The sequence below is a fragment of the Astyanax mexicanus genome, chromosome 2 (assembly GCF_023375975.1).
Source record: "Astyanax mexicanus isolate ESR-SI-001 chromosome 2, AstMex3_surface, whole genome shotgun sequence".
NCBI classification, from domain to species: Eukaryota; Metazoa; Chordata; class Actinopteri; order Characiformes; family Acestrorhamphidae; genus Astyanax; species Astyanax mexicanus.
Genome location: NC_064409.1, coordinates 31583309 through 31609746, shown reverse-complemented (window position 1 = coordinate 31609746; position 26438 = coordinate 31583309). Strand labels below are relative to the sequence as shown.

The following is a 26438-nucleotide window of genomic DNA, read 5'->3' as shown; positions in this document are numbered from 1 at the left end:
TTAGAATTCCTGAAGCTAACATTTGACAGAGTAAAATAAAAAGTGCAACATCTAATGAATACAGTAAATGGATTAGTTACATTGTCTTCTACATTGATTAGAATTCACGTGTTCTTCACCAATTTAATATATAACTCAGGTTCTCTTTATCTACTGTTAGGACTTAGAAAAATCTGATGATGTTTTAGTTCATATTTATGCAGAAATCTAGATAATTCTAAAGGTTCGGAAACTTTCAAGCACCACTGTACATGCTTTATGAGAATACACATAAAGGATGATTGTCACACACCCACTACTAACCAGGGACTGAAATGGTTAACAGTGGCTCAGCGAGGTGTTGTTTATCTGTGTGGGTAAAGAGACAGTAGGATACCCGGATGTTTATGTTTACAGTACAGCCCTGCTTCAGCTTCGTGTCATGCTCGTGGGTTTTCCAGTCTCTGCGCGCGCAGGCAGAGATTTCCGTGATCATTACCGGGAAGGTGAACACGTGATGAGGTGTGTTGTAAGGGCGGAGCTGTAGTTCCGCTCTGAGCTCGCGCAGCCCGTCCGCAGTGCTGTGTGCTGCGGGTGAGGAGGAGCGGCTCTGAGCGGGTAAGCGCGCTTTAAGATGATTTTCTCTGATGATTTAAGATGATGTTCAGGAGTTTCTGTGTACAGCTGTGTCCGCGGTGTTCGTGCGGTCTGTATTGTAGCGAGTCTCTCAGACTGATAAACGAGTCTTTTAGGTCATGCTTCAGTAAGCGGCCCTCGGTTCTTCGGAGTTAAAGCTGTATTTATTAGTGTGATTGCAGTATGCAATCACAGTATTGTTCTTCTTAAGTCTTCTTCTTCTTCTTCTTCTTCTTATTATTATTATTAGTGTGATTGCAGTAATGCAATCACAGTATTGTTCTTCTTAAGTCTTATTCTTCTTCTTATTATTATTATTATTATTATTCCACCTGTTTTTTGTCCGGTTAACTAGTGCCGCAGTTTTCGAAATATCGACTTCGTTCAAAAGAGAAAACGTGCGTCCATATCGGGAATGGTGGGCTTGTATACAGCTTTCCGATCGGACTTACGTTTTTCGTAAAAACTTCGTAAGTACGCGTTTTTTTGACCATTGAAAATGAATGGGCAGAACTTTGCACGCCCGTGGACGTCGCAATTTTTGAAATACAAAGATGAAACCAATTGAGGACCTGTAGAACTTATTGAGCTCTTTCCGAAAATATGCGTTACGAAAAGTTACGTCGTACGGATTTCGTACGATTGTCGTACGAAGTGGCCCCATTGGAATGAATGGGGCCAATCGGAGGACGGCAGCTAGATCGAAGGACAGGTAGCTAGAACTCCAGTACTGTGAGTGTATGGAGCAGCTATGGGATAAAACAGCATTAGGTCAAAAGTTTGGACACCCCGGCCCCCCAGTACTGTGTGTAATGGAGCCACGGGTCAAAAGTTTGGACACCCCGGCCCCCCAGTACTGTGTGTAATGGAGCCACGGGTCAAAAGTTTGGACACCCCCGAACGGCCAGAGCAACCTAGCGTGCATAGCTGATTGATGTATTTGCACGTTGCGTAGCAACGTGCAAACACCATTTAATCTAATTTATGCATATAAATCACCTAGCAACCACCTAGAAACACCATAGCAACCACCCCGGATACCATAGCAACACCTTAGCAACCGCCTAGCAACACCCTAGCAACCACCTAGCAACCACCTAGCAACACCTTAGCAACCACCTAGCAACACCTTAGCAACCACCCAGGATACCACAGCAACACCTTAGCAACCGCCTAGCAACACCTTAGCAACCACCTAGCAACCACCTAGCAACACCTTAGCAACCACCCCGGATACCATAGCAACACCTTAGCAACCGCCTAGCAACACCTTACCAACCACCTAGCAACCACCTAGCAACACCTTAGCAACCACCCCGGATACCATAGCAACACCTTAGCAACCGCCTAGCAACACCTTAGCAACCACCTAGCAACCACCTAGCAACACCTTAGCAACCACCCCGGATACCATAGCAACACCTTAGCAACCACCTAGCAACACCCTAGCAACCACCTAGCAACCACCTAGCAACACCTTAGCAACCACCCCGGATACCATAGCAACACCTTAGCAACCGCCTAGCAACACCTTAGCAACCACCTAGCAACCACCTAGCAACACCTTAGCAACCACCCCGGATACCATAGCAACACCTTAGCAACCGCCTAGCAACACCTTAGCAACCACCTAGCAACCACCTAGCAACACCCTAGCAACCACCCCGGATACCATAGCAACACCTTAGCAACCGCCTAGCAACACCTTAGCAACCACCTAGCAACACCTTAGCAACCACCCCGGATACCATAGCAACACCTTAGCAACCGCCTAGCAACACCTTAGCAACCACCTAGCAACCAACTAGCAACACCTTAGCAACCACCCCGGATACCATAGCAACACCTTAGCAACCGCCTAGCAACACCCTAGCAACCACCTAGCAACCACCTAGCAACACCTTAGCAACCACCCCGGATACCATAGCAACACCTTAGCAACCGCCTAGCAACACCCTAGCAACCACCTAGCAACCACCTAGCAACACCTTAGCAACCACCCTGGATACCATAGCAACACCTTAGCAACCGCCTAGCAACACCTTAGCAACCACCTAGCAACCACCTAGCAACCACCTAGCAACCACCTAGCAACACCTTAGCAACCACCCCAAATACCATAGCAACACCTTAGCAACCGCCTAGCAACACCTTAGCAACCACCTAGCAACACCTTCGCAACCACCTAGTAACCACCTAGCAACACCTTAGCAACCACCCCAGATACCATAGCAACACCTTAGCAACCGCCTAGCAACAGCTTAGCAACCACCTAGCAACATCTTAGCAACCACCCCGGATACCATAGCAACACCTTAGCAACACCTTAGCAGATACCAGCCAGCACTGCAATCACACTCGCAGTTTCTGCAGGAACTGCAATCTAGTTCCACCTGTTTTTTGTCCGGTTAACTAGTGCCGCAGTTTTCGAGATATCGACTTCGTTCAAAAGACAAAACGTGCGTCCTTATCGGGAATGGTGGGCTTGTATACAGCTTTCCGATCGGACTTACGTTTTTCGTAAAAACTTCGTAAGTGTGCGCTTTTTTGCCCATTGAAAATGAATGGGCAGAACTTTGCACGGCCGTGTACGTCACAATTTTTGAGATACGAAGATGAAACCAATTGAGGACCTGTAGAACTTATTGAGCTCTTTCCGAAAATATGCGTCACGAAACGTTACGACATACGAATTTCGTACGATTGTCGTACGAAGTGGCCCCATAGGAATGAATGGGGCCATCGGAGGATGGCAGCTAGATCGAAGGACGGCAGCTAGAACTCCAGTACTGTGTGTAATGGAGCCACGGGTCAAAAGTTTGGGTACCCCGGCCAGCACTGCAATCACACTCGCAGTTTCTGTAGGAACTGCAATCTAGTTTATCTCTAACATTCATCTGTGCGGCTTCTCCTCCTCCTCTGAACAGCGAGGAACAGCGCAGCGACGAGCGATTCATAAATGAACCGGTTATAGAGTCGACTCTTTTTAGTGATTCAAATTAAAGTGAATACTTCTGCTGCTTCTTTATTTGTGTCTTCATTATTTTAGGACTAATAGTCAAATAATAGTATGTGAACATGGAGCATAAACAAAACATTAAAAACAGTGTCATAAACAAAAGTAAACTATTTATTTCTCAGTTTGTAACTTAATCAGTTGAAAGACTGCTTTCCATCTTGAACCAACGTTCATTTTTGTATCTCTAAGAAATGATGTATTAGTGCACATCGATTTATTTTGATTCAACATTGATTTAACGTTATGCTTGATTTAACGTTATTGTCATTCCACCCAATGGGTGCCATTTGCTTGTTGTAACTCTTCCAAATTAAACTTTTTTTTTAATCTTTTTTTTTTAACACTGAATCTAAAAACACATATATTACTATTAAACTATTAAAAACATGTACTGGTCAATCTCAGACAGCTTTACTTATTTTTGTACAATGTTTCTAATCCGAAGATGAAGTCTTTTTGACCAAGGTTCATGTGACATTTAAAAAGCATATTCAAAAAGCATTAAAAGTCAACGAATTTCTTTGATTTTCTTTTTTAAAAAAGTCTTTATTTTAAAGAAATGGTTGACTGCATGTTCAAATAATTGTGTTCGCTATTTATGCCAAAAATCACTATATATGCATGCACATTGTATTTTTCTAAAATATGCAAAGCATATCTTATCAAGAAGACCCAAACCTGAAATTGATAATTGAAATTGATTATCATACAATTTATTAAACAAATGAATAAATGATAAACCAAATAGAAACAAAATGGTTTACTCACTGCTGTAACTGGTAGTCATTCCTGTTACTCTTTATTTTATGAGTAACAGGACTGACAGTATGAGTTTTTAGCATAGAATTAGCAAAAACATTAAAAATATATAAATAGTGGCTATGAAAATATCATGAGGACACTGAACCCATTCTAGTGACTTTCCTAAAATGTGTATTTTAAAAATGAAACAAATACGATCTAAGAATTAATTTAGGTAACAGGAATGAGTTCTGTGTTCTTGCAGTGACGAAACATTTAAACAATAATAACAATAACAACAACAAAAATACACATTTAATGGAAATGCAGTGATCTGACTTTAGACACTTCAAGACTAACAATGACTGTACATAGTTAATATTGTATATGTATTTTATCAGTTGGTGGTGTGACATTTTTCCAGTGAAAACTCACGTTTAGAGAATGTTACAAACAAAAGTCAAATTTCATTCAACATGTGCGTGTAATTTTTTTTATAATGAAGTGTCCCCCCTGAGCACTTGCCCCGCAAAATGTCTGTGCACGCCACTGAGTCAACACTACCATAACACCATATCATAATAGTCACAAAATATTACATGTATTACAATATACATTTCATGACTAACAGACTTTAAACCTAATCATTATTGTAGTTTGGCCTCAAATGCTGGCTTATAATATTTAGAAATTTAAAATTTTTAAATATGTTAAATTCTAAACAAGACTCATGTGATATATATGATCACATTAGATGTTATGTAATTAATGCATGAAATTTTTTTATTCTAGTTTTAGGTCACAACCAACAAAAAACACAGAAATAAAATTTAAGACACGCAGCAGGCAAGAAAAAAATAGGAAGTAGGTGAAGGAAGTTTCATTCAATAGTTGGCTTTGCTGTGTTGGAGTGATCTCTCATGTGTCAAGGGTGTTGCTTTTACCCTTTTTAACAAAGAACTTTTTGAACAATGTACATATGAAATTATTAATAAGATTAATAAGATAATTAAATAAACACAAATAAACACACATGCAAGAAGTAAACAGTGGACTGGTACTAGCACTTACACGGCATTTACACTGCTCCACCGCATCAACGCACATGAATGCACTGCCCCCTCGGACTGGTCGCATGTGTGCATTACAGAGCCGTTCCCTGCGTCGTCCAATCAAATCTTTCATATCAGACAAAGATGACCTGATTTTATTGATGATTTAATTTATTTAAGAAAAAATATCCAAAACAATCTACACTCTACTGTGTGAAAAAGTGTTTGACCCCTAAATCTAATAACTTGATTGTACCACCATTGGCAGCAACAACTGCAATTAAGCTTTACTGATAACTGCCAATGAGTCTTTCACATCTCTGTTGAGGAATTTTGGCTTTACTCTTCTTTACAGAATTGTTTTAAATCAGCCACATTGGAGGGTTTTCAAGCATAAATGGCTTGTTTAAGATTATCCACAGCATCTCACTCAGAATTGAACTAGGCCACTCCAAAACCATTAGGCCATTTTTTTAATCCATTCAGAGGTAGACTTTTATGGACGTTTATGTGCTTTGGATCATTGTCCTGCTGCAGAACCCACGTACGCCTGAGCTTGAGTCACAAACAGATGGCCGGATATTCTCCTTCTGGATTGTCTGGTAAACAGCAGAATTACTGGTTCCGTCTATTACAGCAAGTTGTCCAGGCACTAAAGCAGCAAAGGATTACAGGCTTTTTATATGTCTGCTGAACCCTATTTAATCAGAAGGGATATGGTACTAATGAATATATTTGTGCTCTAAATTTACAAGGTTTTAAATTGAGTAGTTTTGAGTAAAGAGTTGGGACATGATTGGTAAACCCTGGGAAGTTATTCATTTTCCTTAAACCCCAGTGAACATGCAGATAATACTTCACAACCCAAATCAGATTGTTTCTGCTTAATTCTGTGGTTACAAATATTTAAGGCCATAATGTTTGATTCTTCTATCTGTTAGATATGAACAGGGACGGCAGAAAACCAGAAACCATTCATCTTAAATGATAAAATAGCAGCAAACAACAATGGCAACTGGTCAGTCTAATGATCCTCCATGTGTCCCTATCAGGTAAGACTCGTATGACCTACCAGGTTAATTTTGTATAAGATATATAATGAACATTCATATGACTGTAATGAATAAAGCTGGTTTCCTGAAAGCATCTTTGCACAAATACATTTTTTAAATGGTTGAGCTGGCTTTTTTTCATTTAAAGGCCACAGCAACATCACCACAACCAACTCCCCTTCCAGAGAACCAAGACATTTTTCTGTATACATGTATATGTACAGATCAAATACACAAGTTTACATGCACATCTGTCTCTTTATCAAAAAAAAATATACACAGATTCCCAGTGCAAAGAAACATGTTTTTTTGTGATTCCGAGCTAAAAAATAAAAAGGCTTATTGTTGATTAGAAACATGGGTTTATTGCACAGAGGGGTGTATTTTAAAAGAGAGTTACTATATTAAGTATTTCCTTGGCTTTTTACATTTGATAGTTTTTGTCTATGAACAGGAATATATAAGTTCTTGATAAAGCTTTATCATGGCATATGGTTGGCCATGGTTGGTTGATGTTATAAACATTGAATGTAAAATAATTGGAATTGTAATAATTATTTATATAATTATTATATTGTCTTGCTTCCATTTACATACTTTTTGTCTAAGATGCTTTTTGGGAAAACTGGGCCCAGATTATTCTTTTTTTATGTATTTATTTATTTTTGTTTCATATTCAATGTTTTTTTTTTCACTTGCTAGTGAGGATGACCTTGATGAACACACCCGCTCATTTAGATCTTTGTTGAGAGACAGACTGAAGAAGAAGTATCACAGTTCTGACAGCACTTACTATGTTCCAATGAAACTCTATCCAAAGGAATTCAAACATCCAAAAAAAGAGATCCAAGGACAAGCCAAACAATCAGTTATGGATCTCAAAGACAAATTAAAGGATTTTCTGAAAGATGAGAGTGTAGTTGAGTATGATGACCTCTTCAAGCCATGTCCCATCACAAATGAGGATGTCAGAGCTGTGTTGATGAAAGGGTTACCTGGAATTGGTAAAACAACTGCAGTGCAGAAGTTTGTTTTAGACTGGGCAGAGGGCAGAACACATCAGGACATCACTTTTGTTCTACCCTTCAGTCTCACAGAGCTGAGCTTGCTGAAGACTAACAAATGCAGCCTGAAGCAGCTTTTGAATTTGATCTTTCCAGAGCTGATGGACACAGACACTCTTAACCATGCCAGAGTCCTGTTTGTGCTTGAGGACCTGGACAAATGCAGACTCAAACTGAAATTCTGGAACACAATATCCTGTGGTGATCCTGAGAAGAAGTTGCCGCTGAGCGAACTGCTCGTAAACCTTCTGAGAGGGGACTTCTTCCCAAAAGCCCAGATCTGGCTAACATCAAGTCCAGAGGAATGTGATTTCATCCCTTCTAAATATGTGCAGCGAGTTGTTGAGATTCAGGGTCTGGATGATGTTGAGTGGGAGGAGTATATTAGAAGAGCTGTGTGTGACAGTAGTGTAGCTGCAACAGCGATCATTCATGTCAAGTCATCACATAATCTGTACTTCATGCGTAATCTACCAGGCTTTTGTCAGATTGCTGCCACTGTGCTGGAAGAAGCTATCACAAAGACACCTGACACAGAGCTACCGCTGACTTTAACAGAGATGTACACACATTTCCTGCTCATTCAGATGAGGAAACAGGCTATTCATCAACAAGCTGCAGCAAACCTGAGGAAGACAGATGCTGAGGAGATCCTAAAATTAGGCAAACTAGCATGGCACACCCTTGAGAACGACAGTTTGACTGTATTTGAAGCAGACCTAAGAAACAGTAATATGGCTGCATCAGTTGCAGCTGAACTCTCACAGAGGTGGCCTGCATTGTTTAAAGAGAAAGAACTGACTCAAGGGAAGGTATATCAATTTCCCTTCCAGAGCATTCAGTCGTACCTGTCTGCACTGTATGTGGCTGTGAATTATGAGCCCAGCAAAGGTAATGTGCTTCACTATACACTGGCAGAGAGAGCAGAACAGCTTTTAAAGTTACAGGGAGCCCCACGCAAAATGCACGAAAGAGCCATAGATAAAGCTTCTCGGAGCAAAAAAGGCAAATTAGATTTCTTCCTCATCTTCCTCATTGGAATAACTACAGGTCCCAGCTACAAGGACTTGTCATGTTTTCTTCCTGATTCTTGTAAAAGAGGGAAATTAGAGAAGATTGTGCCTTACATTCTGAAGAAGACGGAGAGCGGCGCAGCACTAAATGAATCTGTTACACTTGTCCGCTGTCTGGAGGAATTAAATGTGTCTTGCTCTGTGGATAAAAGCCAGGCAGAGAGTCAGAGAAAAGGAGAAGATGACTTCACACCATCAGAGTGGTCTGCTTTGGTAAAGACCTTGTTGGCCTCTGAGGATCAGCAAAGAGTTTTGGATCTCAGGGAATATCCTATCCCAGAAATGGCTTTTGCGAAACTGCTGCCAGTCATCAAGAACTCAAGCGTCCTCAAGTAAGTAATATCTTTGCTTTTCAGATCAGCATCTGAGAGTTGTCTTTGTCCTTCAGATCTTTTCTTACCTAACTGCAATTATAAAAGTTTAATTTGGTTTGATACAATGAGGGGGGGAAGCATCAAAATCAATGAAATACCTCAGTCATGCTAAGGTTCTTTTTATTTATACGAAACAGAAAGTTGTGTAAGCTTGTTACACCTAAGGGTTGTTGGTATAGTCTGGAAAGAAAGAGGGAAAGGATGAAAGACAACAAACATGCAGTTGCTACAACAATACTCTGAACTACTACACTTCCCACCATACCATTTAATAATAATATAATAATAATAATTAGTTTTAGCATTAAGTTAATCTGTTGTCAACCAAGCACTGTATATTTTTTATATGGCTGTCTTCAACAGAACAGGGACACTTGTACTGTAAGAGTTTGGTACGATTACACAAAGCATTATACCTGTTGCTAACCCTTCTCTCAATAATGTCTTTGTTTTTCTGGTTTAGACTCTGTGAATGTGCAGACACGTGCTGGATGTTACTTGCCACTGCTCTGAGATCACCATCCAACAACATCAGAGAACTTGATATAAAGCATCACTTTATCAGGGAACAAGCATTTAATTTGTTATCTGAAGGACTGAAAAGTCCCAACTGCAAAGTGGAGATCCTCAGGTGAGGTTATATTTTTAAATGCGAAAGAAATAAAGAAATAGTTTACTGCATAGTTAATAAATGTCATCAATTATCAATAGATCGTGTTTCTAATGTATCCATTACATAAGTAAATGAAGTTTAAGTAGCTGAAGTAGTATTTTTACTTTTTATATTATAAAAACTCATATCCTGTACCTCTTGCATTTCTATCCAGCCTGTACATGATTTTACTCTTATGCACCAGCCTGTCTAACTGTGCTGCTGCTGCTTATGCTTTTAATAAATACAATCACATTTCACGTCCCCAAAATGTCAGTTTGTGTGATTATTTGGGAAGAGATTGAAGAGAGGGGGCAGAACTGAGAGGGCTTTAGGCAGCTGTGGGCTGGAGTTCACTTGACTTTTTTAGTAGGAAGCCAGTTTAATGGAGGAAAGGAGAAACTACCTTGGAAGGAACCTTGGGATGAACCAAGAGATGTCAGTGTTAATAAGATGGCTAATAGGCGTGGTTAAGCAGGTAGGAGCAAGCTTTGTGATTAAGATGAGAAAACAAAAGGCAAAATGCAACCAGAAGTGGCACTGGCCAGAGAAGGCGAGGCTAAATTAATTTGGAAGAGAGAACTGAATTCATTTAGGACAGCTGAACATTTTTAGGGAGAGATTGAGCTATATTGATTAGAGGCAGAGCTGAATCAGTGCAGGAGAAAGAGAGAGAGTTGAATCCATTGTGGAGAAAGAGAGCCAAGTCCATTTATCTGAATCCATTTGGAAGAGAGAAAAAGAGGTGAATCCATTTGAGAATAAGAAAGAGAAAGAAATCTGTTTGGGAAAGAGAAAGAGCAAGAGAGGGAAATTCGGTTTGTGAGAGAAAGAGAAGCTGAAGCAGGCAAAGCAGTAAAGAGAAGTGAGTACAGGAGCAGGGAGCTGTAATTGAATGGGTGTGATGTAATTTCCTCTGAGAAGGAAAGCTTTGCTCTGATTGGACAGATTGTATGATCCAGAGTGGCGTGTCAGAGTAGAGTAGTACAAGCCGGCAACCTGCATCATGTCATGCAGGTCAGCATGGGTAGGGATGTCAGAATCAGGAACCTGGGTGAGGAGGAAGATCTGAGCAAGGCAGCAGCTCATTGGGTTGGAAGCAATGGGCAGAACAAATTAAGCAGCTGGGAGAGATCAGGAGAGGATGCACAAAGGAAGGGCAGCACAGAGAAGTGCACGCCTCTCACAAGTGTCCTGCAGATTATTTAGTTAGATCAACTCTTAATAAGAAACTTCATAATGTCAGATGAGGCAATTAGTTCTATTAGTAATATTTTGTGATCAACAAACTTAAAAAGCACATTTAGGAGAGCTGTTTTCGCAGTATATCTTTGTTGACATGGACCTCTCTGCTTTTTGGATTAATTTAACATGTACATATTTATTAGACACTAAATTCTCCATTACTTTTCTTACTTCTATATATTTTTTAGAACACCACATTCAGGGCATGACTCACTGACGTTGGCCCTTTTGTCTAACCCATCACACCTAAGAGAACTGAACTTAAGCATTGTTTACACTGTCACTGAAAAGACAGTAGAAGATCTAGGAAGATTACTAGTGGACCCTGCAGCTCATCTGAAGAAGTTGTCGTAAGTAAAGACTGTACATCAAGCACTAAGGCAAATGTATGTTTTAAGTTACTCAAACTTTTAGAAAGTAAGTAAGGGTTGTTTCAAAGTTGTTACATTAATATTAAATATTTTGCATGTACCTACATAGTACATAAACCTTTATTAGACCTTGTACTGTTAATCCACCTGAATTAGCATTACAAAGAAATACAATGCTTTTAAAGTAATAGTTATTTACAATGCCTTGCAAAATGCCCTTGAACTTTTCAACCTTTTGACACATTTCAGGCATTAAACATAAAGATATGAAATTGTAATTTTTTGTGAACAATCAACAAGTGGGACACAATCGTGAAGTGGAACAGAATATATTGGATATTTTAAACTTTTTTTTAGAAATAAAAAAACTGAAAAGTGGGAGGTGCAACATTATTCAGCCCTTTTACTTTCAGTGCAGCAAACTCACTCCAGAAGTTCAGTGAGGATCTCTGAATGATCCAATGTTGACCTAAATGACTGATGATGATAAATAGAATTCACCCAATTCTCCATACAAATATGCGTGTTCTGCTCTGAGTTCTGTTTAAAGCGCAGTAAACATCATGAAGACCAAGGAACACACCAGGCAGGTCCGAGATACTGTTGTGGAGAAGTTTAAAACCGGATTTGGATACAAAGAGATTTCTCAAGCTTTAAACATCTCAAGGAGCACTGTGCAAGCGAACATATTTAAATAGAGGGAGTATCAGACCACTGCAAATCTAACAAGACCCGGCCGTCCCTCTAAACTTTCAGCTCAAACAAGGAGAAGGCTGATCAGAGATGCAGCCAAGTGGCCCATGATCACTCTGGATGAACTGCAGAGATCTACAGCTGAGGTGGGATTCTCTGTCCATACACTGACAGTCATACACTGAACAAATCTGGCCTTTATGGAAGAGTGGCAAGAAGAAAGCCATTTCTCAAAGAAATCCATAAAAAGTCTCGTTTAAAGTTTGTCACAAACCTCCTGGGAGACACACCAAACATGTGGAAGAAGGTGCTCTGGTCAGATGAAACCAAAACTGAACTTTTTGGCATCAATGCAAAACGTAATGTTTGACGTAAAAGCAACACAGCTCATCACCCTGAACACACCGTCCCCACTGTCAAACATGGTGGTGGCAACATCATGGTTTGGGCCGAGATTTTTTTTTTCAGCAGGGACAGAAAAGATGGTTAACATAGATGGGAAGATGGATGAATCCAAATACAGGACCATTCTGGAAGAAATCCTGTTGGAGTCTGCAAAAGACCTGAAACAGAGATCTACCTTCCAACAAGACAATGATCCAAAACATAAAGCAAAATCTACAATGGAATGGTTCACAAATAAACGTATTCAGGTGTTAGAATGGCCAAGTCAAAGCCAAGACCTAAATCCAATCGAGAATCTGTGGAAAGAGCTGAAAACTGCTGTTCACGAACGCTCTCCATCGTTTTCTTGATTTGTATGGTCTATCCAATTGACTGAATCATATTTGTTGATATACTTTGTCTTATTCAGGCTACCTTTCATTGGAAGGCTCCCAGTAAACATCTTCAAGATGTTGGCCACAGCTCTCAGTAGCTGTACATGCAGTCTGAAAGAGCTAGATTTGAACCATTCATACAGCCTTCGTGATGATGAGAGTCCCATCGCTCTGCTGTCAGCAGGATTGGGAGACAGCTGCTGCCAACTTAGGGTTCTGAGGTAGATTCTTTCTTTCTTTTCATTTCTAACAAATACTGTACTGTTTATCTGTAAAAACATTAAAATCATCTCAAATCATACTCATAAAACATCATACTCCCTACATAGTGCATACTGCTACAAACAGCATTAAAGAATGACATTGTATTGATTTCAGAGTTGTCTAACCAATTGCTATATTAATATAACTGGGCATCCTGTATTCACAACCTACAAAGTGCACTACATAGGGGAGAGGGAGTGAAGACTTGCTTTTTGCAAGACTAAAATAAAGAACAGTCAGTTATTTCACAGATTAAACTTTAATAGAGCTTCTGCATGTAGTTTGGATGCACCTTATACTTAAGATGCAGCTTCGCAGGTAAGGAGGATACCCATTAAGTTCAACTAAAAGTTTAGTAGTCAGTAGGCTAGGACTGACTGGTAGCATACCAATCATGATGCACAGCAGCCAAGCTTGCCTTGGTTGGAGGTAGTTAGCCATAATGCTAACTGTATTTCCAAGCTGGATTACTCACTAATAGTTGATGACAGGTATAAGTTTTGCTGTTTTATATGATATGTAAAGATCAGTACCATATATCAGCCTAATTATCTGATATCCTATACAGCTAATTTGCTTAATATTGAGACTGGTCACCAATACTATATCAGTGCATTGAGTACTATGTGCATACAAATCCAAAGCCATTTTTCCCACAAAAGAAGAGACAAAGCTTAATAACATGAAAACGTATTAAACTGTTTCCATAAATTAAGATTCAAACATAACTGAAAAAATAGTGGCTTATCTTTTGTAAAAAAAAAAAAAAAAAAAAGTAATAAGAATGATTAATGGACATGTAATTGATGAAAAATGATAAAAGGATGAAGTGTCCATATCTATGTGTATTGCCATGTGTATATACTACATGTGCAGAACCTGCTTCAAACAGTTCTGTACATTAATTCTGTACATTATTTTAGGACTTTCATCCATCTATGTTTTTTCTTTACTGTCTCTCCAGATTGGCAAATTGTTCTGTTAGACAAATAGGATTTCCTGCATTGCTCTCTGCATTTTCCTCGAACCCTTCACACCTGAAGGAGCTGGACCTGAGTTACAGCACACCTAAACTCAAGGCTTTTCGTCAGTTTTGCTCTTTGCTTGATGGCTCTCGTTTCAAGCTGGAGACCCTGATACTGAATAAGGTGAACTGGTGGGAGGATAGAAACCCTTCTGACTCCTCCACTGCTAGGTTGGTGTACACATTTTCACCAGTCATTTTGTAGCTTATACCTTAGTAATAGTCCTCTAAGCCATTACAGCATCTTCATCTTCTTTAAAGGGAAGGAAAGAAAAGGCACAATCAGTTTGCATATAGCAGTGTGTGTTATTTGTACCAGTATCAGTGTGTATTACTATTACTAAAAATCTTAATAAGCTCGAGTAAATGTAAAAAGCTTTTGTCTTTTGGTCCATTATTATGACATTTCAACACAATTTAAAGAACAACTTCCAGATTCAAATAGTGTAAAAATGAAAACCTTACAAAATTGAGATACAAGGTTTTTGCACAATGGTGACATACTTACAACTGGATTATCTCTTTTAGTCACTTACAACTACAACAAATATAAAATGATAATTTTAAACTCTCAGTTATTTTCCCATATGAGTCATCTTCATTCTAAAGTTCAAAGAATAACCAGATGTTTGACATGCTTGCCACATTAATGTATGAATCCCGGGCTCTGCCAAGCAGTTAGCTATAGTTTTACCAGCTAATAAGATACTTACTATGAGAGGTAAATTCTGCCAAAATTAAAACTGAAATTAAATAAAAACTCTAAAATGAAAATACAAAAACATTTTGTGGTTCCTTTTTCCAAATGTGTGAAAATATTATAACAAAATACGGAAATTAAATCACTTCATTTGCAGTTACATTTTTCACTTGAACACAGATCATATGTTCAAAAAATTAAATTTAATTAAAAAAAGCTTTTTACCATTTCCTTGTTTATTACCATACAGGTATTTCACAGTCAAATCAAAAATGAAAAAGCTACTTGTAAAAAGAAAAATAAAAGCTTTACTTTGGTCTTTCCTTTTCTTCTTAAACTGCATAATGAATGTCAAAACTTAAATCAGAATGCAATGGCAACATTTTTATTTATTTCTATTTGCAATGGGCTGCATGTCTGACAGAATTAAAATGAAAACACAAAATTTAAAACTCCAATAGACATTGTGTTTGGTGTGGACGGCGCTTTAAGAGTCAAAATAAAAAAGACAAACGCAAAGGAAGATTAGCCCTGTCTTCTTCATCAGCATGCAAATACATGTAAATTGACAGTGGGCGAGGCTACAATTACGGAATCTCCCAGCAGCACTGCAGTGAGACGCAGCTAGTGAACTGCAGCCGCAGCTTCAACCACGTTCGGTGCCGCCTCCCTGGCGAGAGTGATCGTACAAAGTACGATGTTCGTTAGCTAGTGCTAGCTAGCTTAGCTAACTAACCAACCAGCAAGAAAAGTGGGAAATGAAAAGTAATTCATCAGCAGACAGAGCTAATCTTTCTTTGCGTTTATCTCTTATTTTGAAACTTAAAGCGCCGTCCACGAGAAAAACTGAATCACAAATTGTCACTTTGCTTTTGATTTTTCCATTTTGTGTTTTTATTTTAATTCTGTCAGACATGCAGCCCATTGCAAAAAAATAATAATAATAATAATATTGTTACCATTACATTTTAAATATAGTTTTTAGATTTACTATGCAGTTCATCAAGAAAAGGAAAGGCCAAGATGAAGCTTTTATAATTCTTTTCGCAATTAGCTTTTTGATTTTAGATTTGACTGTGAAATACCCCGATGTTAATAAAAAAAATGAAAAGGCAAAAAGCCTTGTTTTATTTGTATTGTATTTTTTGTTTCAACATATAACCCGTGATAAAGTGAAACATTTAATTATCAAAAACTTCCAGTTTAAATTATGTATGTTCCTATTATATATGAGTTCATATTTTCATTTAACATACTAAGCATGATACTGACATGTCCAAGCTTTCCTGAATGCAGATTAAAAAAATAAAAATGATAAAATACAGACTCTGGCTTTAAAAGATTAAGATATACATATTGACAGATCTGGATGTGTCTGTTTTAACAGTGAAAAGTTACATATTTTATACAGTAAAAATTATCACCCCTTCAATCATTTTCCATCATCAAGTGAGCTATTATTGGGTCTGAAAAATATACAGTGTAACTTTATTCATACATTGAGCCGGCTGATAGTGCTGTATCTGCATAAATGATGGGATTATTACTTTTCTTCACAGGTGTAGTTGTTTACAATTCTCACTAACAAGCAGCTGTTTATATTTCTTTTCTGCTTCTCTAATTTCTTAATTAATTAATCTCTATTACTATCTCTGTTACTTTAAAACTTTCCCATCGTTAAGAAAGAAAATCTCCCTGTCTGGTAATGTTACTGTTTTGCTTGATTTTCTTTAGGCCATCAAAAGCCTGATACAGCATAAATAAATGTGCTGCAACAAAATCACAATCACAGTAGTGACCAATTTAATATTTAAGTATTTTGTTTTGATATTCATGAACTGGTTTGTGTTTATACTGTAAATTCTGCTGTTTTACAAAGCACTGCTGATTGGCTGAGTAAACCCTACAAAGCACTGGCTTCAGCTCTCAGCTCATCAGACCTCAGAGTGCTGGACCTCAGTATCAACGCCCTGGATGATTCCTCAGTAGAGTGTCTTTCAGCTGGACTGGCCAATTCTGCCTGTAAACTGGAGATTCTCAGGTGAGGATTAACATAGATATGATATGATAACATCTGAAGTTCAGAAGAGGTAATCAAATTAACCTGCTTTATTTTTCTTTGCATAAGTGCTTCTGTGAGATTCTAGCAGTTTTTTAAATCTGTGTACAACCCCAAATCAGTAAGAGTTTTGAGAGTATGGAAAATTCTGAAAAAAAAAAACAATGGTTCTTACATTTCTGTTGACTTTTATTTGATTGCATACAGTATGAAATAGGGGTGTAATGGTACAGAAAATTCATGGTTTTGTTCACACCTCGGTATAAACCCCACGTTTTCGCTACGTTTACGGTACGTTTGGTGGTAAAAATAAAGAGGCTGGGCATTCTGTATAGACTCACCTTTATTAATCACATAATAACAATAAATCTTCATTATAATGATGTTTTGTATTATTGGGATGGACTGTTGTAATGGGGCTCTAGCTCTTTTATTAATCGCAGAAATCAGGATTTACTGTCATCATGTGAGGCTCCATCTTTTGGATCTTGTTGGAACAAACTGTTTAAACTACAAATATTTTTTCTTAAGAATATTTCTGGATGCATTTTAGTGTTCTTTTTAATAAATATTTATTATTTAGAACACTAAAAAATTCTTTTTAGTGTTCTAAATAATAAATATCGAGTTCTTTTTAATAAATATCAGCATTGGATTGTCAAAATTAAATTATATTTATGGTGTCACTGACTTAAAAATGAATTAAAATCATTTTTTTTTTTTAATGCTGGAGTAGTGTAGTATGGTTTAAGTCTGGCAGACTAGATCATTTTGTACTGTATTATAAAATCTCAGAGAGAGAGAGAGGGAGAGAAAGACAGCGTGAGTGAGAGAGAGAGAGTGAGCGGGAGACAGGGCAAGAGAGAGAGAGAGGCTTGTTCAGTAGCGAGTTGCTAATAGCAACAGTACTACATTTACATTTCCCTTTACATGTCTCCTATAGACTGCGGACTGTACTCATGTGCGTTTGCGCAGACTGAACCATGTCGGTCCTTAAAGAATACATGTACCGTTTCACGCCTAGTATGAACAAAAGCTATGTTTTTTTCTGATCAGCATTATTTCGTTTTTCAAAAAGCTTCCATTCCTGCATTTCAGGCCTGTAACACATTCCAAAAAAATTGAGATGGTGAAGTATTTACTAAAATTAATTTGTGATGTTAGCATTCCTTCTCACAACCACCAATTTGTTGAACGTGACAGTAAAGTTCAGTCTATGAAGTTTTCTGGAAGTTCATGGTTTAAAATTGTTTTAATTTTTTTTTGGGGGGGAAGCCTACTTTTTCAGTTCCCATAATGCTAGTATGAATCTAGCTGCAAATATTGTGTGAGAAACATACTAATAACATTGTGATGCAAACTACTACTATGTCACATGTTTTCAGAACATTCCTGGTAGGGCTGCACGATGTATCATTTAAGAATCGTCATCACATTGTAGGACGTGCGATGTCGCTTTTAAATCAAATTAAATCAAACATGTCATGTGGCATAATTTTGCTGCTTGACACAAGATGTAGATACACAGCGTTTTTTTTTCTGGCTGTCTGAGGGATGGGAGATCACTACTGTTTAGCATAGGCTCGCATCCTTGCCCTTTACACACTGAAATTCCTCCTGATACCTTAATATTACGCACTGTAGAGGGATGAAATACGCAAATCCCTTCCCATATTTGAACATTTTCTCACACAGTTTTCAAAAACTGGAGATCCTCTGCCCATTTTTGATCTTCAAAGACATTTAATGGATACTGCTTTTGTACCAAATTACAATGTATAACAATTCATAATAAATCTGTTTTATTTTTTTACCTTACTGCTAGCAATATATTGCTCACATTCCCATTTTTTGGAATGTGTTGCAGGCATGAAAAGCACAATATTTGTTTGTATATGTAAAATCGAAGTTGTATATGTACAATTAAAGTAAATGTAAGAAACAATGTGTTTTTATTAGCATTTTTATACTGTCACAACTTTGTTTGATTTGGGGTTGTAAAAGTGGATTTTTAAACTATTTCATTTTTTTTAAAACATTGTGTGATGCAGCACGTACAGTGTATCACAGAATTGAGTACATCCCTTACATTTCTGCAGATATTAAAGTATCTTAAACTTTTCATGGGATAACACTGATAAAATGACACCTTGACACAATGAAAAGTAGTCTGTGTGCAGCTTATATAACAGTGTAAATAAATTTTTACCTCAAAATAACTCAATATACAGCTTTTAATGTCTAAACCATCAGCAACAAAAGTGAGCACACCCCTTAGTTAAAGTTCCTAAAGTGTCAATATTTTGTGTGACCACCATTATTTTCCAGAGCTGCCTCAACTCTCCTGGGCATGGAGTTTACCAGAGCTTCACAGGTTGCCACTGGAATGCTTTTTGACACCTCCATGTTTTTTCCACTCCCCAAAGATGTTCTTTAATGCCTCTGTAATAAAGCAGTGGTCGTCTTAGAGGTGTGTTTGGGGTCATTATCATGCTGGAACACACCCAGTTTACGGAGGGAGGGGATCATGCTCTACTTCAGTATTTCACAGTATAAATTGAAGTTCATGTGTCTCCAAATGAAATGTTCCAAACTCCTCAACACCTGCTGCACTCATGCAGCCCCAGACCATGGCACTCCCACCACCATGCTTGACTGCAGGCATGACACACTTATCTTTGTTCTCCTCACCTGATTGCTGCCACTCATGCTTGAGACCATCTGAACCCAACAAATGAATCTTGGCCTCATCAGACCATAGAACATGTTTCCAGTAATTGTTGACATGTCCTCAGCAAATTGTTTGCAGGCTTTCTTGTGTACAGACTTCAGCAGAGGCTCCTTCTGGGGTGACAGCCATGCAGATCAGTTTGATGTAGTGTGCAGTGTACGGTCTGAGCACTGACAGGCTGACCCCCCAAGACCATTGTGAGGTCTGTCCTGAGTGGACCCTGCTCTTTAAACTGCTGTATGATCTTGGCCACTGTGCTGCAGCTCATTTTCAGGGTGTTGGCAATCTTCTTGTAGCCTTGGCCATCTTTATGTAGAGCAACAATTTGTCTTTTAAGATCCACAGAGAGTTCTTTACCATGAGGTTCCAACTTTCAGTAACCAGTATGAGAGCATGTGAGATCTGTGTTACAAAATTGAACACACTTGCTCCCTATGCACACTTGAGACCCAGTAACACTAACGAGTCACATGACATTTTGGAGGGAAAATATGACAAGCAGTGCTCAATTTAGACATTTAGGGGGCTGTAGTCTCTTAGGGGTATACTCACTTTTGTTGCCGGTGGTTTAGTAAAATGGCTGCATATTGAGTTATTTTGAGGGAAGAATAAATTTACACTGTTATATAAGCTGCACACAGACTACTTTTTATTGTATCCAAGTGTAATTTTGTTATTTATACCTAAATATCCGCAGGAATGTGTGGGATGTACTTACTGTAATTAGTTTGTTTATGTACATCTTATCTGCAGAAATGAACTTTTTTTGTCAAATCATATTTAGTTGTTTTCTTTAGTCCAAAACTGAGAAATGGTTTTGCAATTCAGAGTCAACACATACATGTCTGAATTTAGTCATCAGTATGTGTGATGTTTTATTAAAAATGAATTTACAATAAATAAAAAATGTAATTTTTCTCTGAATTCCTAAAGAATGGCACGATGTAGAATCACAGAGGTAGGAGCCGCAACACTGGCAAATACTCTGCGTCTGAATCCGTCTCACCTGCGAGAATTAGATCTGAGCTACAATCCAGTAGAAGGACCTGGCTTTGACCAGCTCAACTCTCTTGTAGAAGATCCAGCAATCAGACTGGAGAAAATAATGTGAGTATGAGGAAGATGATGTTCCAAAGCTCAGTAAAACTGTTCTTTTCAATCTTTTAAAGTTTCTTCTGCCCCAAATACACTGACTTAGAACAGGTCTGATACACAGTTCAGAAGAGAGCACCTTCTGTCTGAACCCACCCATTTTACTTGTTAACAAAAATATTGGAACAGATAAACTTAAAGTAAATTTAAGTGAATTGGCTTGTAACTGCAGTAACTGCATCAAACTAAAGGTTAACAACCAAACCAAGCATTCTTCTTCTATTACCTCTTGTCCACCAGCTGGTGCCTGTTATATAGTACACCAGTGATGACTTTCTTCTTCAGGTACATTCCAAACGGTTGTTCTCGCTATGGACAATATTTGTGCAATGGCTTTGATTGATTTTCCATCTTGTCTCAGCTTCACAGTTGCTTGTTTTTCATCCCTAGTCAGCTCTCTGGTTTTCATGTTGGTTACTCCTAGTCTGCATAGGTACACCAAAATTTGACACTGAGTGTAGACATTCAGCGCTGTTTATTTAATAATTAATGTATAAGGAAACATCTGGGCAAAAAAACACACCTGACAGTAATATGCTCCAATACTTATCTTCTGAACTGTGCATCAGATCCAGATGTAAATACCTGGAAATAAAAGCTGAAATGTTGATCTTTTGTCTTTAATGATGAAGTCAAATGTTTTCAGTCTACAGCAGAAATAAAGGGATTGACCTCACTGTAATTTATGCATTAGACTAAAGCTAATACTAAGATTAAAACACTTACTAAAAGTGTAAGCTGCTACAACTTTTGTTGACATATAACGCATTAGTATTGTGAGATTTAGTAACTTTTGAAATTGTTAGATTTAATAAAACATTCCTGTCTTTCTCCAACAGTGCAGAGGGGTATGGAGAGCACCGCAGCCCTGAAGAGCTTCTGCAATGTATGTGTCCTCTTTCAAACTATAAATTAATTTAAGCACTTAAAACAACTTGTGAATCTAAAATATTCGATTTACTTTCCATTTCTTAGATCAGTGCTCTCTGACTCTGGATCCCAACACAGCCTCGTTGGATGTGGAAGTGTCTGAGGGTGACCAAGAAGTGTGGCACAGCCGCGACCGTAAGCAGCCTCTCCCATATCATCCAGAGAGGTTTAAATGGTATTCCCAAGTGATGTGCAGAGAAGGGCTCTCTGGTCGCCACTTCTGTCAAGTAGAGTGGTTTGGAAGGTTTGCCACTATCGGGGTGGCCTACAAAGACATGAGCAGGAAAGGGCCTGCCGATGCCTGTACCCCAGGAGAAAACAAGAAGTCATGGGCTATTAAAGTGAGCACACCCTCTCCTTTATCACAGGCACTGCATGATGGGGTAGAAACTCGACTTCCTGATCGTTCACCCTGGAGAGTTGGGGTGTATCTCGATTGGGCTGCAGGTATTCTGTCCTTCTATGACGTCACACATGACAAGGCTGAACTCATTCACACGTTTTATGCCAAATTCACTGGACCACTCTATTTGGTGTTCAGCATTACTGCTGGAATACGTCTGCTGCCACCAAACCCTGGCCCAGTCTGCTGGCATGATCACGACCCCTGGGATATGTTTCGAGGTTATAAGGAGTGCAAGGGCTGCAATGGATCAAAGGCAGGATAAAGTATCACCAGCAATGGTTCCGTTTCCCAAACAATGAGTCAAATCACCACTGAGCAAACATTGTATAATCTATTATTAACCAAAAAATCTGTTTGGTATTTCCTTTTGGTCTAACTACCAAACTCAATAAAGAGAGACTTTAGGCTTCAGTTTTACTTTGATAAGAAGGAATGTGACCAAAAGTGTTCTTAGTAGAGTACAGCATCCTGTTACGTATATGATTTGCATGCTAGCATAAGGGATTGTACCCCCTCCCCTCCCCTTTTAAGCCTTTTAGGGGTGTCTTATTTTTAGTGGCTTTGGAAATCTTACGGAGAATCTTTTGTTATAGTGTTCCTATGTTACAGTTATATGTCTGAGATTATATAAACTGTATTGGGTCTTTTTTTGGGATTATTAAGTGTTTTACTAACTACGTTTGATGTTCAGAGCTTGTATTTACTAGCTCTAAGCTCTGCTAACCGCAGCTAGCACTGCTGCTAACCGCCACTAGCACTGCTGCTAACTGTGCTGTTAAAAATACTGGAAATCTAGGCTTACTGTAAATAAACGGAAGTGCTTTACTCACCCAAATAAACAGGAGAGAATTCTGTGTAGATTACTATGCAACACCCTTGTTACTTACTATTGTTGCTTAAAATGCGCCTTACAATTCAGTGTGCCTCATGTATGAAAATAGACCAGAAAATAGACATTCATTGATAGTGTGCCTTATATTACTGTGTGCCTTATAGTCTGTAAAATACGGCAAATTAAAAAATGTACATATTTGATGATAATTTTATTATTGTGATTGTACAAAAGATGAATTAGCAGAGTTTATGAGATAACTGAACTGTTGTTTTAAACTTCATATTTACAATGGAATGTGACATGAAATGTATCCGTTTTTTTTGTAGTACTGATAAGGCGTACAATAAATGATGATATGCCTTAAACTCAGGCCCGTAGCCAGGGGGGATCGAAGGGTTCGTTCCCTATAATAATTACTGTTATTATTGTGATAACTCTAAAGTCTGGATTTTAGTTGATTTTTAAGAAATGTAGGTTAAGTGACAATAACATTCAGTCACTCACTTTGCAATGCTGACGATCAAGCTAGGGTGTATTTTACTCTCAACATGCCTGTTGCTCCTAAGGCCATATATAAAATACAGTATGAATACTTATAGGTTCAATATAGACACCCAATATGCCATTTAAAGCTTTTCAGTTATCTAGCCTATTTAACCGTATCTCCTTGCAGAAAATAAACATTTAGGGCGAAATATGCCTAGTTATGAAATATTATTTTCATATTTGCTTTTTTTCGTACGTCCATATTTGATCGAATGCGGACATGTTATACACCATTCAAACCGTCTGCCTCTCCAGATTACGGAACTGTGTTTAGAGTTTAAATCTGCTTGTGTTTCGCTTCGTGTTTAACGTTAAGTTACCTCAGGACACTCGAGACACACACCCAACCCCCTCCAGCGCTTCCCCCACACTCTTACCTTCAAAACGCCTCCAAACTTAAGAAAATCCATCAATCCAGTCACCAGTAATTCTCACATATATCCAAACAGTGCTTTAAATAATTTGAGGCAGAAAAAAACAATATCAACTTTAACGCGTTATTAAAAGCGGATTATTGGTCGCTCCACGAATCCACGCATATCTAATGACCAGACGGTATGCAAATGAGCTCTGTCAGCCAATCAGGCGCCGAGTTCAGCGAGCTGAAGGGAGGGGGGGGGGGGGGGGGGGCAACGAAGTCCCAGCACAGTTGTAGGAAGATTTGAATAAGACACTTCAATAACACTTCAATTTATATTATTATTAATTCATGTTTAAGTTTTAATGACAATACCGATAGTGAAGTAATTCTTATCTATTTATGTCAATAGTAGAGAGATAGACAATAAAGGACAGCAACATCAGAGACAAACAATGGAGGGCAGCAACAGAGACAATGGAACAAAGCAACAGACAACTGAGGTGAGCAACAGAGACAGACAATGAAGTCACATCACAGATGTAGGAAGTTTGAGTAACACTTACATTTATATAAAATTTATGTTAACAGTCGGGAGCAACAACAGATTCACAACAAACTTATAATGAATAAAATATGTCTAAATTAAAAGGTTTGAAGTGTGCTCGTGTATTTAGGGGGCATTGGAGTAGAGAGCCAAATGAAGTCCACTTTTGGGGGAAAAAGATCCCCCCCATAACAATGCTGGCTACGGGCCTGAAACTGCTGATATGCCTTATTATTTTCTTAACAGGAGGTACAAAAATAAATTGATTTGAATGGCTTTCACACATGGATCCAAAGTATTTAGGTTGTTTTGGAATCTAACTTATGTGAATCTAGGCTTTTTACGTTAAAACCATGTCTCCTTATGGGCTCAACAGATTATCTGGGTGCCTTATAATGATTTTTAATGTTTAACAGCCATGCGCCCGTGATAAAGTTTATTGTGTTGTTTTGTGTGAATATTTAGATGTTGCCTTTTTGTTTTACATTTGTGGTTTCATTGTGTGTAGGGGTTGTGGGTAGATAAACTGTGATGTCACAACCAGTCCCCCTGTATAAAGCTATTTTCCTGATGACGATCATAGAGGTCAAAACTAGTTTGCTACCATGAATAAATGAGAAACCTCTCTTTATAAACAGTTTGCATAAACTCTTTTGTCTTTCATCCCAAAGATTAAATCTAAACTCAGATTCTCAGTCAAGCTCAACTAGCACACCAGACAGTAATGTCATCATCTTTACTGACTGACTATGCACCTGTATTGACAACTCACTGCCAATATAGCTATGAACGTCTGACTTTTGACATTTGCCAAGGTTTTATTCAGTCAGGGGCGCACTTTATATATACAGAATATAACAATATATCAGAAATTGAACACACCTGAACACACCTTATTTCCAGACCACCACACCCATCAGCGTAGATCTATTCACAAGTACCATTTCTATGAAACAACGCAGATGGAGAAGGTGAAGGGTGTCAGATAGCAATAAGCATCGCAGCAAACCTTGTAAAGGGTGTAAGTTAGAGCCCATAAAGTTTTACAGGTTAACAACTGACAATGCTTTTGATCCTGCCTGTAAACTAATCCAAGTCTAAATCATGAGACTTTGCTGTATAACAAAAACCCAAAATCAACAGTAAATGTTTAATTATTTGAGCAAATGACAAATTTACATTTAATCAACAGGTATCAATTAGAGAAGTGCAATATTGTATCATACACAATAATATTTTTAATATCGTAAAAAATATTATACCCTGAAATATTGTGCCATATCACCTACCCCTAATTATCACATCAGGGTTCTACCTTTTGCTGTTTTTCACAAAAGGAAAATTCACACTGTTCTCATTTTCTATTATATATCTACTAGAGACAGATTATATATGTCCAGTATCATTTATTTTACTTTAATCCAGCATATATGGAGATATTTGGAGTGCATTATTAGTATCATGACATTCCGCATGATTCACATTCTGTATCTGTTACAAATCTGATAAAATTATTGTATTATATATATATATATATATATATATATATATATATATATATATATATATATATATATATATATATATATATATATATATATATATATATATATTAGTTAGGGGTGTGCCATATCATATTGTATGGAATAATAAAACAAAAAAATCATTTTGTTGCAGTAGTGTATTCTGGAAATAATTTTTTTAAATTCAGTGTTTTGTCGTATCACTGAGAGTATCGGTATCGCAAAAATATATTGATATTATAATATATATATATATATATATATATATATATATATATATATATTAATATTGATATCGCCCACCCCTAGTATCAATTTTACCATGTCTATATGATGTTCTACCTGTGAGTTTTGCCTTTGATAGACAAAGTGTGTTAGTGTGTTTTTGCATGTGTGTATTTCCTGCAATGTTATCTAGTTTACTGCAGAAGCCTGCTTTATTTTATCTCAAATCAAACACAGAACATTTCATTTTCTGTATTTGGTAAATATACCAGAATTAAATTATATTAAACATGTTAGCTAAAAAACAACTATTCTAGCTAACATTGAAATCCAAAGCTTGTGTCTGATATTCGCTGTGTGTCAGAGGGGCAGAGAAACCTTTTCTTCTCTGAGAACTACTGTACATTT

At 37.8% G+C, this 26438-nt stretch overlaps 1 protein-coding gene across 1 annotated transcript; it reads left to right on the top strand.

The window, feature by feature from the left end:
* The first annotated feature begins 197 nt into the window (after nucleotides 1-197).
* On the top strand, nucleotides 198-24919 carry LOC103022521 (protein NLRC3). Its single transcript, XM_007239004.4, has 11 exons — nucleotides 198-597; nucleotides 6369-6479; nucleotides 7182-8948; nucleotides 9454-9621; nucleotides 11076-11237; nucleotides 12766-12951; nucleotides 13959-14189; nucleotides 16598-16759; nucleotides 20442-20615; nucleotides 21500-21546; nucleotides 21636-24919. The coding sequence occupies exons 2-11, from the start codon at nucleotides 6436-6438 to the stop codon at nucleotides 22256-22258; spliced, it is 3564 nt and encodes a 1187-aa protein (XP_007239066.3). The 5' UTR covers nucleotides 198-597; nucleotides 6369-6435; the 3' UTR covers nucleotides 22259-24919.
* The last annotated feature ends 1519 nt before the right edge of the window (nucleotides 24920-26438 follow it).

Bases quoted from the DNA above. Each gene is read 5' to 3' on its own strand.
- LOC103022521 (XM_007239004.4), top strand. From the start codon at position 6,436: ATGGCAACTGGTCAGTCTAATGATCCTCCATGTGTCCCTATCAG. The intron at 16,760-20,441 runs GTGAGGATTAAC...GAATTCCTAAAG, and splicing joins TGTAAACTGGAGATTCTCAG to AATGGCACGATGTAGAATCA. The intron at 20,616-21,499 runs GTGAGTATGAGG...TTTCTCCAACAG, and splicing joins ATCAGACTGGAGAAAATAAT to TGCAGAGGGGTATGGAGAGC.